Source organism: Erythrolamprus reginae, chromosome 3 (assembly GCF_031021105.1).
Source record: "Erythrolamprus reginae isolate rEryReg1 chromosome 3, rEryReg1.hap1, whole genome shotgun sequence".
Classification (NCBI taxonomy): Eukaryota; Metazoa; Chordata; class Lepidosauria; order Squamata; family Dipsadidae; genus Erythrolamprus; species Erythrolamprus reginae.
In genome coordinates this window covers 125,087-144,613 of record NC_091952.1, presented here as the reverse complement: position 1 = coordinate 144,613, position 19,527 = coordinate 125,087, and the positions used below count along the sequence as shown (strand labels likewise).

The following is a 19,527-nucleotide window of genomic DNA, read 5'->3' as shown; positions in this document are numbered from 1 at the left end:
ATAGAAAAAGAGGGCTTGGTTTAAGTGAATTTTCATTATAAAGAACATTGTTTTGAATTTTCAAACGTGTGTGTGTCTGAAATTTGTACCTGTGGATTTTTGGGAGGATTCTACCAGAGAGCCCGACAGAACAGATGGGAGGGGAGCAGATCCTGTTTAGAGGACAATGTCAGCATTCAGGGGAATATCTTGAATATTGGGCAAAACCAGGAACCTTAATATCAACTGTGACCAACTCTTTTATTTCGGCAGGGGGAAGAAATGGATGGGGAGAACCACTGCAGGCAGTGACCCTTGAGGAGGGTCCAGGTGTCCTCATGGATTGCAAGTAAAACATAAGCTGCCGGTGTGATGCCCTACAGAAAATGCCCATGCCACCCTCAGCTGCACCCATAGAAGCATTAAGCTCATTGCACCAGCCTCTGAGCAGAAGGCCGTCTAAAATGAAGGCCCTAATATCACTACAGTATTCTGGGAATAAATCTGTCTGCATGAGGATGAAAGTCCCTTTGAAAGCACTGAGTCGTTTAAAAAAGTGTGAGAAATCAAACAGATGCCGGCGGAGGCAGGCAGAGAACCCGGGCAAGAGGGCTCCTGGCTGTGGTCCCATTGGGAGATTTCGGCCAGCCCCAGGCCTCCTGGACAGCCAGCTCAGCCCAGCTGCCTCAGCCCAAGCGAGTCTCTCTGTTACCCACAGGATTGTTCAGCAGAAGCAAGGGGGCCTCCACCCCAGAGCTAATCCTGCCCAGTGAAGAAGGACTGGCGAGGGGTTGAAGAGGCTTGTTGGAAAGTGACCACAGCATGCTGGAGCTCCAGAGGAAGCTGACGGGACGCTGGCTGGATGCGCATTGGACACTCTCACTGATGACCCACCAAGTGGACCCACAAGCCACCAGCTCCTAATGAGTCGTCATTGACTGGGGGACAGAAGGTGGGTCCCCTGCGGCAGCATCACCTGATTGGGGCACGTTGAGGTCCCGGCTTCTACGAAGAGGTAAAGCCCATGCAACTGGCTGACGGCGTGGGTGCGAGGCGCGTGAGATTGGCGCGGGGGTGGAGGAGAGAATAAACACTGAGGCAGTGACACACACGGCAAGGAGGGGAGGGGGCAAGAGCCCTGCAGGGAGGCTTGTGAAGGCGCCAGGGGAGCTGAGCTGGAGAGAGGGCAGCCAATGGGGAGGGGGCAGAAGTGGGGATCTGGGCCACTCAGTCCATAGTCAGAAAACGCGCTGTGTCTGAGGAGGGGCTTGAGGAAAGGGCTGGGAGGTGGTCAGGAACAGGCCAAGTAGGGGTGGGCTACTGCCAGTGCCATCCAGTGCAGGCGCTTGATGCTTCTCCCTCTCTGAATGCAAGAGGAAGACCTGCACAGCCAGAGGAGACCTGCACAGCCAACCTTAGAAGAGAGGATGCCGCCTAAGGCTACCCAGCTAAGGGGTCCAGGCCTCCTCCTGGCCAAGACGGGAACTCACTAGCGAGGAAAGGAAAGGCAGCCGTGTGGCCCCCAATGAGGTTTTGCCTGCAATGAGGAGTCAAGATATTTCAGATACGGGAAGTAAACCTTTATTCGGTTCCCTGCTATTCAGACAAAACGGTGCCTTGTTGCACCCGAAGACTCTCCCTCAGCATCGCAGCCTCCTGCTTCCCCCCCCCCCCGTGTGTCAGTTGGGGGCCACCGTGATGGTCTCAAAGGCCTTGACGTCTGGGAATTTGTCACAATCGAAGTGGACGAGCAGCTGTTTCGTCCCGCTCTTGCTGGGACTGACCTCAAAGTGCATCTGCGAACTCTGCTTGGCCTTTAAGGGGGGCAACCTGCAGGGAAGGAGCAAGGGGACTGGTCACTTTTGGTCTGGGCCAAGCGCTGGACTGGAGAAGCACCCAAGGGCTCCGGGACCAGGCAGGGGCTGCGTCCCCCTGCCTGCAAGGGGCCCTCCACCCACAGCTCTCCTTCCTTGGCAGCCGGTCACCCTCCGGATTGCAAGCCCCACCGTGGGAGGAAGGCGTCAGAAGGCCGAAGCCAACCAGAGGGTGAGGGTCGGGCCAGGGAGCCTGTATCCCAGGAGCAGGGAGGATGTGGGGAGGTCCTCCACCCGAGAGGGGGAGCCACCCGATGCCCAGGTCCAGCTCTTCCCCTGCCTCAACCCTGCAGCCAGAGGGTGGGCTCTCGGCTGGGAAGGAGCCGTTCCAAGGGAGCCACGAGTCCACCTTCCTGCCCAGCTTGACCGCATCCCTGGCAGAAGGTCCTCCAGCCTCGGTCAAGGCACCTCCAGCAAAGAAGAAGAGCCCCCACCCCACCTCCGGGGTCTGTTCCACACGAGGAGTGGAGGGCTCAGTCTGGAGAGGAAGGAGGCCGGGAAGTGGGGGGCCCGATAAAAGGGGGCCAGGTAAAGGGAAGAAGCTGCCCGTTGCTATAGAAACCAGCACCAGAAACAATGGGAGCCTGAAGCCCAGCCTCACCCCGCAAGCCCCACATGTTACACCCGAGGGGGGCAGAGAGACGGGGGCCGGGGCCGGGCCCTATGGGGCACCCCATCTGACTCTCCGTTATGAAGAGCCCCTTAGCCTCCAGGCACCTCTTGTTCCCCCTGCCCACTGCCCACTGCTGAGCGGGCACAACTTCCTTGTGGGCTTGTGAGGCGGATCAAAGGCTTGGCTAATGCCCATCCACACCACAGCCGCATTCGTGGCCTGGTTAGGAAAGGCAGGAAAGGGTCTCTCTGCCCTCAGCTGCCCCCCTCCGTAAAGCCCACTGCGGGCCCCCACCCCATGCTCTGAGACGTTCCTCCAGAGGAGTGGGGGGCCTCTTCCCCGCTTTGCCCTGAGGAGGCCAAAGGCAGAACCTGTGGGCAGCAAGGGGGTCGGGCGCCTTCTAGAGGCAGCCCGGCTCCACAATTGTGGGTCGTGTGTGTGTGTGTGTAATTGGGAACTCCCCATTGGTAGAGCAGCGCAGTCACCCAGACCCCACTCCCAGGCCCGCCCTCCCCCATCTGGACACTCACTCCAACCGGATCTTCTCGGCCAGCAGGTCACTGCCCTCCGCCTGCAGCAGGCAACCCTTCAGCTCCTCATCCAGAGGGTTGGTGAAGCTGGCTTCCACTTTTGTGGCCTGCCCCACCTTGGCCTGCCCCAGCACCTGCCACGGGGCAGAGAGAGACCCCGGTGAGCCCTGGCAGGAGCCGCTGCCCTCCCACCGCCCCCTGCAGCCCCGGCCCAGCCCTCCCCTGCCCACCTTTATGGTAATGGAGGGGTTGTCCAGCGTGATGTCCCTCTCCACCACGGTGTCCTTGCCCTCTTTCAGCTGGCACAGGGCCGTGGCACGGAGCATGTTGTCCGTGGTCAGGTGCTCCTGGTATTCCGCGTAGGAAATCTTAACAGGGAAGCTCTTCTCTGGAAGGGAAAGTCCAGCCATGGTCTGTCTCTGAGCCGGCAGCCCCTCCCCCACCCCGTCCCTCCACCCCCACCTGCTCAGGCCCCCTTTGCTGCAGGGTGGACACTGGGCTGCCCACCTGCAGGAAAGGGGCACCACCCGCCAAGGGGCAGCCCAGTACTTGCCCAGGTTTTCCCTGCCCCCGCTGCCCCCCCCCAGGACAGTCTTTGGGCCTTTGGAAGCCAGCAAGGCTCCCGCTGACTGGTGGAGAGGCTGCAGCTCTGAAGCTCAGGCGTCCCTCTGGTCGGGGGCACAACCGCACGCCTGCTCACAACTGTGGGTGGTGGGCAAACGTTTAGCCGTCCCTCTCACTGGAACCCTCGGTGGACGGGGCAGGCCGAGGCCCAGAGGAAGCGGGAAGGAGTGCCGTGCTGGGGTGCGGCCTGCCTTCTGGCCCTGGGCGGGATGCCAACCGAGCCGTGGGGGTGGGGGTCAGGCCCACCGCTCTCACCTTCCTGGGGGCCCAGGTCCACCTCGAGGGTGTTCTTCCAGACTTCACGGATGGGCTTCCCGGTGTAGATGATGGACCAGGCGGTCATGTTGGCGGTCACCTTCCGTTCTTCTGCAGCCAGGTTGGTCAGCTGCAGGACCAGGCTGACATCCTTGCCAACCTCCGGGAGGCTCTCCAGCTTGAACTTCCCCGAGATGGGCTTCTCGGCTTCGGGCAGCTTGGCAGAGGTGGCCGAGAGGATGTCTAGGTTCAGCTTCTTTCGGGCGTTGTGGTAGGCTTCCCTCTCCTTGGCTGAGCCTGTGGGGGGGGGAACACAGCACAGGGGGGGTCTGTGTGTCTGACTCTCTCTCTCTGTGAGAGTGTGTGTGTGTGTTCGTGCCAGGAGATGCCTCGGTTTCTGGGGGCCTGAGCCACCCAGTCCCCCCCCCTGGGCCATGGGAGGAAGGGGCTGAGGGTCTCTGGTTCCCCGGTGGGATACGCCTGCCTGGTAGCTCCGGCCAGTTTCTCGGGAGCAAGAAGCAGAGGCAGCAGGAGGGTTTCGCTCTGTGGCTGCTTCTGCCGCCACCGGCACAGTTTCGGCTTGGCCTTCGGCCCTTCGTCAGCTTCAGTGGCAAAATCCACAATGCGAAGATTTGGTGACTCACCAAGAACATTAATCAGCCTTTTAATTACTCACTCTTTATTAATTACTCTGTGCAACCCTGACCAGGAGGGTTACTCACTGGCGAGTGAGGAGAGCAGCAGATAAAACAACCGGACGGCAGTAGGCGCAAGGCCTCTGCCAGGCATTGACCCTTTAAGCCTTCGGACGCCCAGACTCAGCCCCCGAGGCACCCACTCCACCAGCCGGCCTCACCTTCTTTGTACTTGTAGTCGCCCGTGACGTCCTGGCGGCTGTTGCTGCCCACCGCCTTGGTGCTGGTGTTCTGGCCGATGGACTGGGTCTCAGAGTAGATCAGCTTCTTTTCTCCGGTGTTGGTGTCATAGAGCCAGGTGATCCGGTCAGCGTTGACCTCTCCAAAGACAAAGGGGCAGTCGTAGACCAGGTCAACGTCTCCCTCCTTGATGGCTGTCAGGGAAGCTGGGCCGCACTGGAAGATGCCTGGGGGAGGAGGTGGCTAGGGTTAGTGGGAGGGCAGGAGGGGGACCCCCACGTAGGAGCCGGGGGGGCAGAGTGCCTGGGGGGAGCCCTGGTGGCCCTCAGGAGCCGGGCAGCAGGGAACCCCAGTGGGTGGCACTGCCGGCCACTCGCACGGCTGGCTTGGTCAGGGAGCAGCTGACTCCTCATAGGGATGTCGAGATGACCTCTGGGAACGGATGGGACTCCCTGCAGCCACTCAGCTCTTGACCTTCCCTATGAGCACCCTGCCCAGTTCCGGCTCTACAGGGAGCCTTGGTCCACTGGCTGAGCTTTGATTTGGCTCGGCTGCCACCGTATGGTTTGGGCTGCTTTGAACTCAAGGATTTTAAAAGTTGTTGGCTGTTTGCAGCGTCGCCAGGGGGAGAAAAGCAGCCATCTAAACATCTAAACTATAGAACAATAACACAACTGTCTGTTCTGCATGTGGCCGGACTGGTATCTTCTGCCCATCAGGAGGCAGCATCACCCCCAAAGGGAGCCCTCTGCCACTTTACAGCGTCAGGGGTCCCCGCACCCCGACAATGAAGGAGAACTTAGTGCCACGGCAGGTCGGCTGGTTATTTGGGGAGGCCAGAAACCCCATGGGGGGGAGTCCCATGGACTGACTCATTCCCCATTCCCCCTTGGCCGGACATGCTACCCCAGGCCCTCTTTCTAAGGCATCTCAAAGTCTTTTTTGGAGGGGAGTGGGTGCCGCTCCGTCCCCTTGCTGCTCCCTTGACTGAGGGGCTGGACTAGAAGACTAGAATGCCAGAAGAGACGTCTAGAGAAGCGATGGAGGAAGAGTAAGTCCGAATCCGATCGAACACTTGTAAGAACTCATATTAAGACTTACAAAGTGGCGCTCAAGGTGGCAAGATGCGCGTATCATGCCGCCTTGATTGCATCAGCAGAATCCCGCCCGGCCGCTCTGTTTAGGGTGACCCGCTCCCCTCTTAACCAGGGGGGAGTTGGGGAGCCCTTGCAGAGTAGTGCCGAGGATTTTAACACGTTTTTCGCTGATAAAATCGCTTGGATCCGGGCGGACCTTGACTCCAATTGGATAACAGAGTCAACTGACAACGAGTCAGTCGAGGTGACTGGGGCCCGTACTTGTCCACCTGTCTGGGAAGAGTTTGATCTGGTGACACCTGATAAAGTGGACAAGGCCATTGGAGCTGTGAGTTCCGCCACCTGTTTGCTGGATCCGTGTCCCTCCTGGCTGGTTTCGGCCAGCAGGGAGGTGACACAGAGCTGGGTCCAGGAGATTGTCAATGCTTCCTTGGTGAGGGGGTCCTTTCCGGCTCCCTACAAGGAGGCACTTGTGCGCCACCCCTTCAACAAGCCTTTCCTGGACCCAGCCATTCTTAATAACTATCGTCTAGTCTCCAACCTCCCCTTTATGGGGAAGGTTGTTGAGAAGGTGGTGTCGTTCCAACTCCAGCGGTCCTTGGAAGAAGCCGATTATCTAGGCCCTCAACAGTCGGGATTCAGGCCCAGCTACAGCACGGAAACTACTGGGGTGAGGTATCATCAGTACACTGATGATACCCAGCTGTACATCTCCACCCCATGTCCAGTCAACGAAGCAGTGGAAGTGATGTGCCGGTGCCTGGAGGCTGTTAGGGTCTGGATGGGTGTCAACCGACTCAAACTCAACTGGGATAAGACGGAGTGGCTGTGGGTACTGCCTCCATCTGTCCGTCCATAACCCTGGGGGGGGGAATTATTGACCCCCTCAGAGAGGGTCTGCAACTTATTTATTTATTTTATTTATTTATTTATTAGATTTGTATGCCGCCCCTCTCCGTAGACTTGGAGCGTCCTCCTTGGGCGTCCTCCTCGATCCACAGCTCACATTAGAGAAACATCTTTCAGCTGTGGCGAGGGGGGCGTTTGCCCAGGTTTGCCTGGTGCACCAGTTGCGGCCCTATCTGGACCGGGACTCACTGCTCACAGTCACTCATGCCCTCATCACCTCGAGGTTCGACTACTGTAACGCTCTCTACATGGGGCTACCTTTGAAAAGTGTTCGGAAACTTCAGATCGTGCAGAATGCAGCTGCGAGAGCAATCATGGGCTTCCCCAGGTATGCCCATGTTACACCAACACTCCAGTCTGCATTGGTTGCCGATCAGTTTCTGGTCACAATTCAGTGTTGGTTATGACCTATAAAGCCCTTCATGGCACTGGACCAGAATATTTCCGGGACCGTCTTCTGCCGCACGAATCCCAGCGACTGGTTAGGTCCCACAGAGTTGGCCTTCTCCGGGTCCCATCGACTAAACAATGTCGTTTGGCGGGACCCAGGGGAAGAGCCTTCTCTGTGGCGGCCCCGACCCTCTGGAACCAGCTCCCCCCAGAGGTTAGAACTGCCCCCACCCTCCTTGCCTTTCATAAACTTCTTAAGACCCACCTCTGCCGTCAGGCATGGGGGAACTGAGAGATCTCCCCTGGGCCTATACAGTTTATACATGGTATGTTTGTTTGAATAATGGGTTTTTTAGTGTTTTTTAAATTATTAGATTTGTTTTTACATTGTCTTTATTATTGCTATGAGCCGCCCTGAGTCTACGGAGAGGGGCGGCATACAAATCTAATAAATAATAATAATAATAATAATAATAATAATAATAATAATAATAATAACCTCCAGGTGCCCTTCCTGCCCTCAGATCCCTTGCTGGTGACCCCAGCCGAAGCCCCCCCCCCCCAGCCTCACACCTGAGCTCCTCTCCTGTGGGGTGGCATCCACGATTTGCCAGCCGTTGTAGGTGGACCCCAGGTCAGAGCGGGCAAACCAGGCTTCGTTCCAGACGTGGAAGTTCCTGCCAGTGAGCAAGCGGGAGGGGTCAGAGAGCAGAGCGCAGGAGGGGGGCCACCCTCCCCCCCGCCCTTCTGCCCCATTTCTCCTCCTGCCTGCCTCCCCCAGTAGAGACTCCCAGCCCCCAACTGGAGCTTCCTGGGGGGGAGGGGCAGAAAACAGGACCAAAGGGAGTTTATAGGGGGGAAGGAGGGAGGAAAAGGGTGTGTGGACGGCCCCGGTTGTTTCCACACAGAGTGAAGACCCCTGGGCAAAGGATGACCTTAGAGGAGGGGAGGGGGAGGTCTCTCTCTCTTCTCTCTCTCTCTCTGTCTCTCTCTCTTTCTGTCTCTCTCTTTCTCTTTCTCTGTCTCTCTCTCTCCTCACCTCTCCTTTTACTGCCACCTAGTGGCCATTCTTTCTGCAGTGGGTGTCTGGCCTCTTTGCCACCAGTGAGAGAAAGCCCGGCCTTCAGGCAACAGCAGAGCCCGCTGCCCTGTCCCGGTTCTTCCTCTTCCTGCCAGCAGAGGCACCCTTGCTCTCCCCTGGGAAAGGGCTTGACTCCCATTTCTAGGGCATTTCAAAGTCTTTGTTGGGGGGGAGTGGGTGCTCCTCCCTAACCTTGGCCTCGGTTAACCTGCCGCTACCTCCCCTTGCTGCTACCTTGAGCAAGGGCTGGGTTGGATGGGAAGACCCCTGGGCAAAGGGTGACCCTAGAGGAGGGAAGGGGAGGTCTCTGTCCCTCGCCCCCCCATCTCTCTCTTCTGTCTCTCTCTGTCTCTGTCTGTCTCTCTCTTTTCTCTGTCTCTCTCTTCTCTCTGTCTCTCTCTTCTCTCTATCTGTCTCTTTCTGTCTCTCTCTCTTCTCTCTATCTGTCTCTTCTCTCTATCTGTCTCTTTCTGTGTCTCTCTCTTCTCTCTCTGTCTCTCTCTCTGTTTTTTCTGTCTCTCTCTCTTCTCTCTCTTCTCTCTCTCTCTGTCTCTCTCTTCTCTCTCTCTGTCTCTTTCTGTCTCTCTCTTCTCTCTCTGTCTCTCTCTCTGTTTTTTTCTGTCTCTCTCTCTTCTCTCTCTTCTCTCTCTCTCTGTCTCTCTCTTCTCTCTCTCTGTCTCTTTCTGTCTCTCTCTGTCTCTCTCTTCTCTCTCTCTCTCTGTCTCTTCTCTCTCTGTTTTTTTCTGTCTCTCTCTTTTCTCTCTCTACTCTGTCTCTCTCTGTCTCTCTCTTCTCTCTCTCTGTCTCTTTCTGTCTCTCTCTCTTCTCTCTCTGTCTCTCTCTTTCTCTCTCTCTCTGTCTCTCTCTTCTCTCTCTCTGTCTCTTTCTGTCTCTCTCTCTTCTCTCTCTGTCTCTCTCTTCTCTCTCTCTCTCTCTGTCTCTCTCTTCTCTCTATCTGTCTCTTTCTGTGTCTCTCTCTTCTCCCTCTGTCTCTCTCTCTGTTTTTTTCTGTCTCTCTCTCTTCTCTCTCTTCTCTCTCTCTCTGTCTCTCTCTTCTCTCTCTCTGTCTCTTTCTGTCTCTCTCTCTTCTCTCTCTGTCTCTCTCTTCTCTCTCTCTCTGTCTCTCTCTTCTCTCTCTCTGTCTCTTTCTGTCTCTCTCTCTTCTCTCTCTGTCTCTCTCTTTCTCTCTCTCTCTGTCTCTCTCTTCTCTCTCTCTGTCTCTTTCTGTCTCTCTCTTCTCTCTCTGTCTCTCTCTCTGTTTTTTTCTGTCTCTCTCTCTTCTCTCTCTTCTCTCTCTCTCTGTCTCTCTCTTCTCTCTCTCTGTCTCTTTCTGTCTCTCTCTGTCTCTCTCTTCTCTCTCTCTCTCTGTCTCTTCTCTCTCTGTTTTTTTCTGTCTCTCTCTTTTCTCTCTCTACTCTGTCTCTCTCTGTCTCTCTCTTCTCTCTCTCTGTCTCTTTCTGTCTCTCTCTCTTCTCTCTCTGTCTCTCTCTTTCTCTCTCTCTCTGTCTCTCTCTTCTCTCTCTCTGTCTCTTTCTGTCTCTCTCTCTTCTCTCTCTGTCTCTCTCTTCTCTCTCTCTCTCTCTGTCTCTCTCTTCTCTCTATCTGTCTCTTTCTGTGTCTCTCTCTTCTCCCTCTGTCTCTCTCTCTGTTTTTTTCTGTCTCTCTCTCTTCTCTCTCTTCTCTCTCTCTCTGTCTCTCTCTTCTCTCTCTCTGTCTCTTTCTGTCTCTCTCTCTTCTCTCTCTGTCTCTCTCTTTCTCTCTCTCTCTGTCTCTCTCTTCTCTCTCTCTGTCTCTTTCTGTCTCTCTCTCTTCTCTCTCTGTCTCTCTCTTCTCTCTGTGTGTGTCTCTCTCTTCTCTCTCTCTGTCTCTTTCTGTGTCTCTCTCTTCTCTCTCTGTCTCTCTCTCTGTTTTTTTCTGTCTCTCTCTCTTCTCTCTCTTCTCTCTCTCTCTGTCTCTCTCTTCTCTCTCTCTGTCTCTTTCTGTCTCTCTCTTCTCTCTCTCTGTCTCTCTCTCTTCTCTCTCTGTTTTTTTCTGTCTCTCTCTTTTCTCTCTCTCTCTGTCTCTCTCTTCTCTCTATCTGTCTCTTTCTGTGTCTCTCTCTTCTCCCTCTGTCTCTCTCTCTGTTTTTTTCTGTCTCTCTCTCTTCTCTCTCTTCTCTCTCTCTCTGTCTCTCTCTTCTCTCTCTCTGTCTCTTTCTGTCTCTCTCTCTTCTCTCTCTGTCTCTCTCTTTCTCTCTCTCTCTCTCTCTGTCTCTCTCTTCTCTCTCTCTGTCTCTTTCTGTCTCTCTCTCTTCTCTCTCTGTCTCTCTCTTCTCTCTGTGTGTGTCTCTCTCTTCTCTCTCTCTGTCTCTTTCTGTGTCTCTCTCTTCTCTCTCTGTCTCTCTATCTGTCTCTTTCTGTGTCTCTCTCTTCTCTCTCTCCTCTCTCTCTCTGTCTCTCTCTTCTCTCTCTGTCTCTTTCTGTCTCTCTCTTCTCTCTCTCTGTCTCTCTCTCTTCTCTCTCTGTTTTTTTCTGTCTCTCTCTTTTCTCTCTCTTCTCTGTCTCTCTCTGTCTCTCTCTTCTCTCTCTGTCTCTCTCTTTCTCTCTGTCTCTCTCTGTCTCTTTCTGTCTCTCTCTCTTCTCTCTCTGTCTCTCCCTTTCTCTCTGTCTCTCTCTGTCTCTTTCTGTCTCTGTCTCTCTCCTCTCTCTCTGTCTCTTTCTGTCTCTCTCCTCTCTCTCTCTCTGTCTCTCTCTCTCTGTCTCTGTCTCTTCTCTCTCTTTCTCTGTCTCTCTCTCTCCTCACCTCTCCTTTTACTGCCACCTAGTGGCCATTCTTTCTGCAGTGGGTGTCTGGCCTCTTTGCCACCAGTGAGAGAAAGCCCGGCCTTCAGGCAACAGCAGAGCCCGCTGCCCTGTCCCGGTTCTTCCTCTTCCTGCCAGCAGAGGCACCCTTGCTCTCCCCTGGGAAAGGGCTTGACTCCCTGCGCCTGTCCCATCCCTGGGAAGCAGGCTGCCAACACAGCTGAGGGGGGGAGGAGGGGGGCAGCCGAGAGGGACTCTCCCCCGCCAGCTGTGCCCACCCAGAGGTGGGGAGGGGTTTCGGGTGGAAGGGGGGTGTGGTGGTGGGAGAGATTACCAGACGCTGTCGGAGGCGATATTCAGGGGGTTCCCCTGTGCATCGTAATAGACGTCCACCGTCAGGCTCATGTCCGTGTCGTGGGCAGAGTTGAAGTTGGAGATGGGCCGGCTGGGGATCCCCAGGCACCGGAGGACTGTGGGCAGAAGGGGGCAGGATGGAGGCACGTCTCTGCAGAGGGAGCCAAGCTGGGCACCGCCAGGGCCCCCCTGGCGTGGAGCAGAGGCTGGACGTCGGAGGGGCTCCTGGCTTCGGCCTCTCAACTTCTGCCCACAGATAGACTGGCAGGAGCTGGAGGGTTTGCCTCCATGGGGGGAGCGGGGTGATGGCCCACTGCTCCCATTATCCCCCCTTGCCCCCCCTCTATCTGGGCCCCAGGAGAGAAGAGGGGCCCCTGGAGGCTGGACGGAGGCCTCTTTCCCCCAGGCCCTCTGCAGCTGCTCTTCACGCCCCTCCGCCCTCAGGCCAGGCCAGGCCAGGGGGGGCCACGCGGCTCCTGTCTTGCCCCTTCGCCCCACAAGACGGGTCAGAGTGGGACTTCCACTGCAAGGCCCACCAGCCACGCCTCCCAGAGGGGCCTTCCAGAGGGGTGGAGCCAGCAGCTCTTTCTCCTCCCCCCCATGTGAGCTGGACATCCAGTGGGAAAAGGCTCCACTCACTCACCCCCCCCCCACCGCTGAGGCAGGCCGGGAGGGGGGTCCTCCTCTGGGTCTTGAGGGCAGCACACGCAGCCATTCTGCCTCCATGGGCCCAGCGTCTCCCCAAGTCTCCCCACTTCTCCCCACAGGCCTACCTGTGTTCAGCACCCCCGCAAAGACCCAGCACTGGCCGTAGCGGACGGGCCGGAAGCCCGACTTCTTCCACTTGCGCAGGATGTCCACGCTGCCCGTCCAGCTGCTGGGGCTCTCCCCCCCGGTGTAATTCCCACTCCAGTTGCCTTGCAGGACACCATTGTCATCGTTGCTGTTGACCTGGTGTGTGGGGAGGGGGGACCAAGAGGAGAAGCTGATGTGGGGAATCCCCACCCACCCAACGGCTGCCTGGGGGTCTGTGTCCTGCCTCCTGGTGCAGCTCCAGGCCGCCCTTCATGGCAGGGGGGGTCCAGAGGGCCGTCTCTGCCCGGCCACGTCCGGTCGCCCTGCGCCGGGTTCTCTCTGTCGAGGGCCACCACCTGGCAGGCTCCGGGGATTCACTTCATTTGTGAATTAACATGTAGAGGCTGCCCCCTTGCCATCCTCCTGCAGGTCAGATTGGCCCTAATCCTGCTGGCCTTCCTTTGAGGGCTGGTCACCAGCGGTCCTGGGGGTCAGGAAGGGGCTGTCCATGTGCTTTGTGTCTTTGTGGGGGGGCGGGGGGGCTGTCTTTCTGCTTTTCCTCTGTTTCCAAAGTCCTTTGTTCCTGATGGGCAGCCGCACCAATTGAACAGAGGGGGAAACAGACAGGTGGAAGAACCCAGGGGGGGCTCCCGCAGTGGAAACCTGGCAGGTGGTCTGCCAGAAGGACTTGAAACCTGAAGGCCCACCTGGCTGGCATTGAAGGCTGGAGATGGAGGGGGGCTCAAAGGAGCCTCTCCCCCCACCCAAGTGTGAGAGACGCTGGAAGGCTGACTTCCTCCTCTCTGGATTCCCCTGGGGGAGGGGGGTGATGTCCTGGGAGGCAGAGTCAGAATCCAGCCGTCCGGTCCCATTGTGGCCATCCAAACACACTCCAAGGAAGCCCAGAGCAAGCAGGGCCTCAATAGGTGGCTCCAAACCGCTGGGTAAGTGGAGGTGGGGCTGGGGGTGCAGAGGGCCTGTTTTCAGGGGGGTAAACGTAGTGGGGGGGAGTTGCAATGCCAAGCAAGGTCCCCTGGATCTGAAAATGGGATCTGAGCTGAAAGGGACCTTGGCCCCCATCTGGGCCTGGGGATGCCAGCCGAAGGCCCTGCCAGTCGAACCTTCCCTTCGCTTTGGGGGCAAAGGAGATCTTACGTTTCATGTCCCTCTGCTTAATCCCAGCTGGAGAACCTGGGGGGGAGGGCCCCCCGCAAAGCCCCGTTTCTGCCCTCTGGCCTGGAGCTGCGGGGGAGGGCAGAGCTGGGGGGGGCTTCCTAAGGCCCCTGGCCAGACGCAAGTGGGTTCCTACCATGGCGCTGAGCACCCGTGAAACGTATTTGGGGTCATTGCGTCGACGCAGGTCAGCCGTTGGATCCTTGCGGTGGCTTAAGCTCCGGTCCAGAATGAAGAAGCTAATGTCCAGCATCTCTTCTTGGAACTGTGGGCAGAGGACGGGTGACTCTCAGGAGTTGAGCCACATAGAAATCAAATGGAGGGAGGGAGGGATGGAGGGAGGGAGGGAGGGATGGATGGAGGGAGGGAGGGATGGATGGATGGAGGGATGAATAAATAAATGAGGCGGGCAATTCCCCTCCCCACCCCCACAATTAGTGGCCGTGTGGGCGTCACTGGATGATTCCTGAGGTGGGGAAGGTCTCCTGGAAGGGGTCCTGGTCCCCTGAGGGTCTGGCTTTGATGGCTAGCATTCTCATTTCAGGTCAGCCTTCCTTTGGGGGGGCATCTTTTCAGAAATTCCTCTCTTCCCCCCACCAGAAGGGTTGGCCAACCAAGCCAGGGGAAATGACCCAGTGGCTCCAGTCAGGGAGGGAACCCAAGATGGGGCATCCGTTCTCTTTACCTGCCCATAGTTCCACCCGAACTGAGAGATGCGGTTGGCGCTCCCGGCAAAGAGAAGGCCAAACTCCGAGAGGACGTATTCCTGGCGGTGGGCGTTGTCTGGCATGAACACCTCATCCTCTGGAAACCAAGCGCCAGGCGGGCATAAGTGGCTGTGGGGGGGCTTTCTCCCCCAGGGAGCAGGTGGACTCTTCGGACGGACAGACACCCCCCCTCGACAAACCAGCCCTGCCCCGAAGCACCGAGAGCTGCCCCCTTGATTGAGAAGCAAGACTTGGGCACTCGGGGGGAGGGGGCTGTTGGAGGGGCAGCCCCCTCATCTTTTAAAGTGGGAGAATTCACCACACCTCCCGAGCTCTGCCCTCCCCCCCGTCTGGGTACCTGACAGCCAAGGGTTGAAGAGCAACACGAAACTGCCCAGGACGGAGACGCCGGAGCTGCTCTTCAGGCCCAGCCGGTAGCGCCCGATGGCCGCGTTTGCGGGGCTGGTGATGGAGAAGGCAGGCGAGCCAGGGCTCTGCACGGCGCTCCAGGAGCCTCGGGTGGGCGCTCCGGAGACCCCAAAGTCCACACGGGTCTTGGCCTGCAGGGCAGCTGTCGAGCCTGGAGGGGGGGGTGAAGTGGCGGCCGCTCAGAAGGGGTGGAGGGGTTGGAGGGGGCGTTCAAGGCCCCCCGATGTGCCCGAGAGGGGCCGGGCTGGCTGGGAGGGCGCTCTGCGGGGCACCCGCTGGGCTGGGGAGGGAGGGGGGCCACCGAGGGCGGAGAGCCGGGAGACGGGGAGACCTACCTAGGTCCACGGAGAAGGTGAGGCCGGTTGTGGCTGTGGGGAGCATCAGCGTGATGTGGAAGCTCTGGCCCCGCCGCACCACCAGGTCGCTGCCAGAGAAGGAGTTGGTGCGGTGCTCGCGGGAGTTCTCGCTCCGCCGCCAGTCGATGTTGCTCGCTGTTGCCGGGAAGGAGAGAAATGGCCGGGACTGTGGCTGCTCCACCAGGAAGCCACAGCGGCGCCCCCGAGCCCGAGCCCCCCACCCCTCCCGGTGGGCATCTATGCGTGTGTGTTTCACTGGGGGCTGCCCCCCCATCCCTCCCGAAGTATCGGAGCCTCGGTTGCTTAGGGGCTTGTGGAACCGCCCAGGATCCCGGCTGCCCCCCCCCAACACACCCACACCGGACTTTGCTCTGGGCACTGCTGGACGTCTCATCTGGGCCACTTTGAGAGTTTTGCTGGGGCTCTGGATGGTTGTGGAGAAGGAGGGGGGCGGCAGCCAAAGCCCCCACCTAGAGGCGGGGCTCAGCACTGCAGGAGCCTGGAAGGGCCACGGGGGAGAGGGGAACGCCTGCCCAGGCAGCAGCAGCAGCAGCAGGAGGCCCAGGGACAGACCCCAGCAGCCTGTCAGCCCCTCCCCTCGGCCTGATCGCTGGCTGCTCCTGATGCTGCCCTCCCCCCCTCGCTCCAGCACCATCCATCTCGTTAAGGGCCCCCAGAACCCCCCAGGACCCCTCAAGACTCCTCTGGACCCGCCCACAGAGAGCTGGGAATAAATCTGAGTGGGGACCCCAATGTCCCCCCTCCCCCGAAGCCCTGCCGAGACAGGGGCCTCTTCCTCCCCCCCTGCCCCTGCTGGCTCCCCTTGCCTTGGACGGGGCCAGGAAGGCGCCCCACGGGAGGGCGACACAGCCTGGAGAGCTGGTCCCAGCCCGTCCAGCAAGCAGGGGCACGTTGAGGGTGCTACGGTGTGCCCGGCTGCCACTGCCTCCCTCCCAGCCGTGGGCCCCCTTCCCCCCCCCCCACAGTTTGCTCAGCGTGCACACACACACATGCACACCTGCGGGCCAAACCTCCCGCCCAAAGAGGTGGGCCGGGCCAAGGTCCTGCAGGAAGTGGGGGCTCGGGGCCCCTCCAGGGCCGAGCTTCTCTGGCCGGCAGCCCTTGCAAAGCGGAGACCGGGATGCTGACACCAGGCGCCCTGCCCTGCTCTGCCTCCCAGGCCCCTTTTCTGCTTTGCCCACAGGGTGGGCTGCCCCCCCAAACCTGCCCCCCCAAACCTGTCCCCCCCAAACCTGTCCCCCCCAAACCTGTCCCCCCAAACCTGTCCCCCACCCTTCTGTGCCCACAGAGCTGGGTGCTGGAGGGGGGCTGGGGTCTGCCGGGTGAGGGGCCCTCCAGTCCTCGGAGCTCCCCGGGAAGGAGTCCTCTGGGGGCGTCCCCACCCCACCCCGGCTGAGCCTGCCTGCCACTCACCAGCCATGGTCTCTCTCTCAGGTGCTCTCAGGCGTCTCTGGAGGATGTGCTGGGATCCGATGAAGCGGGAGAGGTTTGGGAGCCACCTTATATAGGGCGAACCGGCAGCTCCTCCCCCTCCCCCCTCCCCCCTCCCTCCTGCCCGGGGGTGGGGGGGCGAGGCTCCGGGTCACCTCCGTGGTGCTGCTGTTGCAACGCTGCTGCTGTCGGCTGCCCTGATGCAAGAGGAGGGCAGGGGAGACACGGGGCGGGCGGGCGGGCGGCTCTCCTGGCCGATGAGTGAGAGGCTGAGAAAGGGTTCAAGGAGGGAGTCACTTGCCAAGGAGGAACGGGGAGGGTGACTCAGCCGGTGGTTGCACCGACTGCCCTGGCACAGGAGGCTCTGGGGCAGCCTGAAGGCAGAGGGGGCCACGGGGGCTCCCGGGGAGTGAGTGGCCAGCCTGGTCCAGGGGCATCCCGGACCCCCCACGGCAGCTGAGGGGGTGCGCGAGGGGCCCCTTCTGCCCAGTTCCTGGCCCCAGGGGGACCAGGACGGAGGGCCAGCCGGTTCCCAGGCCAGCGCTTTGACCGCGACACCCCACGGATGCCCGTCCCTCCCAAACCTTCGGAAGGCTCCTTTGGCAGGGCAGAGGCAGCAGAAGAGGGCCTGGGAGATGGAGGGGAGATTCTACCCCTGCCAGGGGCCCTTCTAGGCGGGAATCTGGGGTGGGGGAGAGGGAATCCCCTGAGAGGGGCCCCCCATTTCCCTGCCCCAGAAGCTCTTTTCCAAGAGGGGCCCCCTGGGTGACCCAAACCCTTCACACACCCACCCCTCTTCCTCCCCTCTCGTAGGAGCCTCTGCTCAGGCATAGCGGGATGAAATTGCGTATTTCCAAGAGTGGGAGACATAATTTTTCCCCCCCCTGCACACACACACACACACACACACACACACGTGTGGCCTGATCTGTCCCGCCCTCCTCTGCTGGTCTAAAATCTCCCAGAAGCACGTTCGGCCACCCTGCCATTGGCCGTCAACGGGGACCAAGGCAGCCTTCAGCCCCTGAATCATGGAGTCCCCCCCCCAACTGCAACCCCGAGCCAAGAGACCCTGGCTGAGCCTCCAGGCTGAGTGGGTGCTTGGGGAGGGGGCTTCTCCCCCTGCCCCTCCCTCTTGCTCTCCTTCCCTGCAGGACGTGACTCTCCCGGCCTCTCACTCGCTCGCTCGCAGGGCCTGGACAGAGCCTGCAGCCACAAAGCCTCCAGGTGGCCCAAATATGTGAGGAATCCACGCAGGCAGTGGCCACCCCAGGCAGGGAACGTCTGGGGCAGAGTCTGGCGGTGGGCTCCTTTGGGCCGGAGTTTCCTGGCAGCACTCGGAGGGCAGCTCCCCTGGACAGGTGCCCGAGTGGCTCCTCTCCCAATTGGGGGGGCACACCCCCCCGTCCGCTTGAAATACCCCCTTGACTCCCCCTCCCCCTCTCTGTGTGTTTTATTCACAGGCACAGAGGCCACCCATGGGGTGGGGGGGAGATCCACTGGCTACTACTGGGGGGGTGATTATTTCTCCCTCCCCTCCCACCTATGGGGGGGCTCAGCAGAAGGTCCCGCCTTGGACGATGGCTCTCTTGCCCCAGAGGACACCACCGTCAGGCCCTGCGTGCCCACCAGCTGCCTCCTGGCCTGTCAGGGCTGCCTGGGATCATCGCCCCCCCCTGCCCCCCTGCAGTGTGGCTGAGCAGAAGGGAGGGCGAGGGCTACTCTGGGGCTGCCAGCCTCTCCACCAGCCTTTGCCACCTGCCTGCAGAGAGTGCCCCCCCTGCCTGGCTGGCCTGACCCCCCCGCCCGGGCCCAAAGGAGGAGCCTGAAGGGGGGGGACAGGGCGGGGGGGCAGTCTCTGAGCTTTTGCCTTCCATGCGGGAAGAGGGGGCACGGAAGAGTAGTTATTGGGGGGGTCTGGCAGTGAGTGGAGGGACCCCAGCCGTGCCGCTCGTTGGGTGCCTTGTGGCGGTGACGGTGAGGCAAGAGTTGGGAAAGCGCTGGAGCAATCTGGCCCACAAAGTGAGCAAGAGCCAGAGGCAGGAAGGGCTGGGGCCACGCGGGATGTTTGCCAACCTGCAGCCACATGCACTCTTGCCCCCCCCCCCCCCGCAGGAGAGCCTCCTTGGCCAGGATATTCCTCTCTCTCACACACACACACACACACCCGTGATCGAGGAACCTCTGCCTTAGCCAGCCCTTTGATGCAATCTTCAACCACAAGAACACTTCGGTTGCAAAACAGCTGGTGGCTAAAGGACCCCCCTCCCGCCCCCCAGTGGGGAACCTCCCCAGAGCCCCCTTGGTCTCAAGAGGAGCCCCTCCAGGGTCTCTGTCTGGGGCACGTGACCCCAAGAGAGAGAGCGAGAGAAGGCCTCTCAGCAGGCAGCAGCCCCACAGTGTGTGTGTGTCGGTGTGTGTTTCACTGGGAAAGGAGGGGGCAATGCCTCCCTCCCCTCCCCTCCCTGCCCTGCCTGGGGGTCTCCAGGGCCCTCATCCTGCTGGAGAGCCAGTTCTATGTAGCTGTTACGAGAACAGGCTGGGAGACGCTGAGTTCGAGTCCTGCCTTGGGCATGGAAGCCTGCTGGGAGACCTTGGGGCAGCCAAGGGACTCGAGGGGACATGCTGAGGCGCCCCCCCCCCCATGGTCCTTGTGGTCACCGTCTGGGAGGGAGGCTCCTGGCACAGAGCCCAGGCAATCCTCCCGTGCCAAAAGGCCCTCCATCTTACCTGTCATCACGGTGGCAGGACGGGCAAATAACCACAGAAGGCGCCCGGTGAGAAGATCAAACAAGGGCCGGACCCGGGCAGGGTTCTGTGGTGGCTCCCACAGGGTCCATGCCTGGCACGCCTGCAGGTGTTTGGCCCAGAGAGACGTGGGGAGGACGGCCAGCACTGCCCCTCCCTCCCTCCCTGGAGCTCTGGAGGGGAGGGGGTGTTTTGGCTGACCCGGCAGAAGAGGAGCCGTGTGTGCTGTTGGCCCCGCTGCCTGGCAGCCCTTTCCCCAAAAAGGCCTCGGTGTGATGCTGGACCAAGCTCTCTGCTATAAAACGCACCAGCAGAAATGAGGACTAGAAACCCCGGACTCCATGAATGAGCAGGAGCTGACCAGGGAGCCTCTGCCCCTCTGGCCCAAGTCCCCTGCGTTGGGGCAGCTGAAGATTGGGGCCTTCCCTGGGGGAGCAGCTGCCACCCAGGCCGAACCACGCAGGGCAGGCCACGAACCCGCCTGGCTGAGTCCCACCAGACTTCCA

The 19,527-nt window shown here is 59.6% G+C and overlaps 1 protein-coding gene across 1 annotated transcript; it reads right to left on the bottom strand.

Annotated features, from left to right (window-relative positions):
* Positions 1–1,544: 1,544 nt before the first annotated feature.
* LOC139163494 (protein-glutamine gamma-glutamyltransferase E-like) lies at positions 1,545–16,471 on the bottom strand. The gene is made up of 13 exons (XM_070744291.1): positions 16,256–16,471; positions 14,801–14,956; positions 14,395–14,616; positions 14,015–14,133; positions 13,466–13,594; positions 12,135–12,312; positions 11,342–11,477; positions 7,720–7,823; positions 4,732–4,977; positions 3,876–4,172; positions 3,227–3,384; positions 2,997–3,130; positions 1,545–1,809 (listed from the first exon to the last, which is right to left on the bottom strand). The coding sequence occupies exons 1-13, from the start codon at positions 16,260–16,262 to the stop codon at positions 1,659–1,661; spliced, it is 2,037 nt and encodes a 678-aa protein (XP_070600392.1). The 5' UTR covers positions 16,263–16,471; the 3' UTR covers positions 1,545–1,658.
* Positions 16,472–19,527: the final 3,056 nt, after the last annotated feature.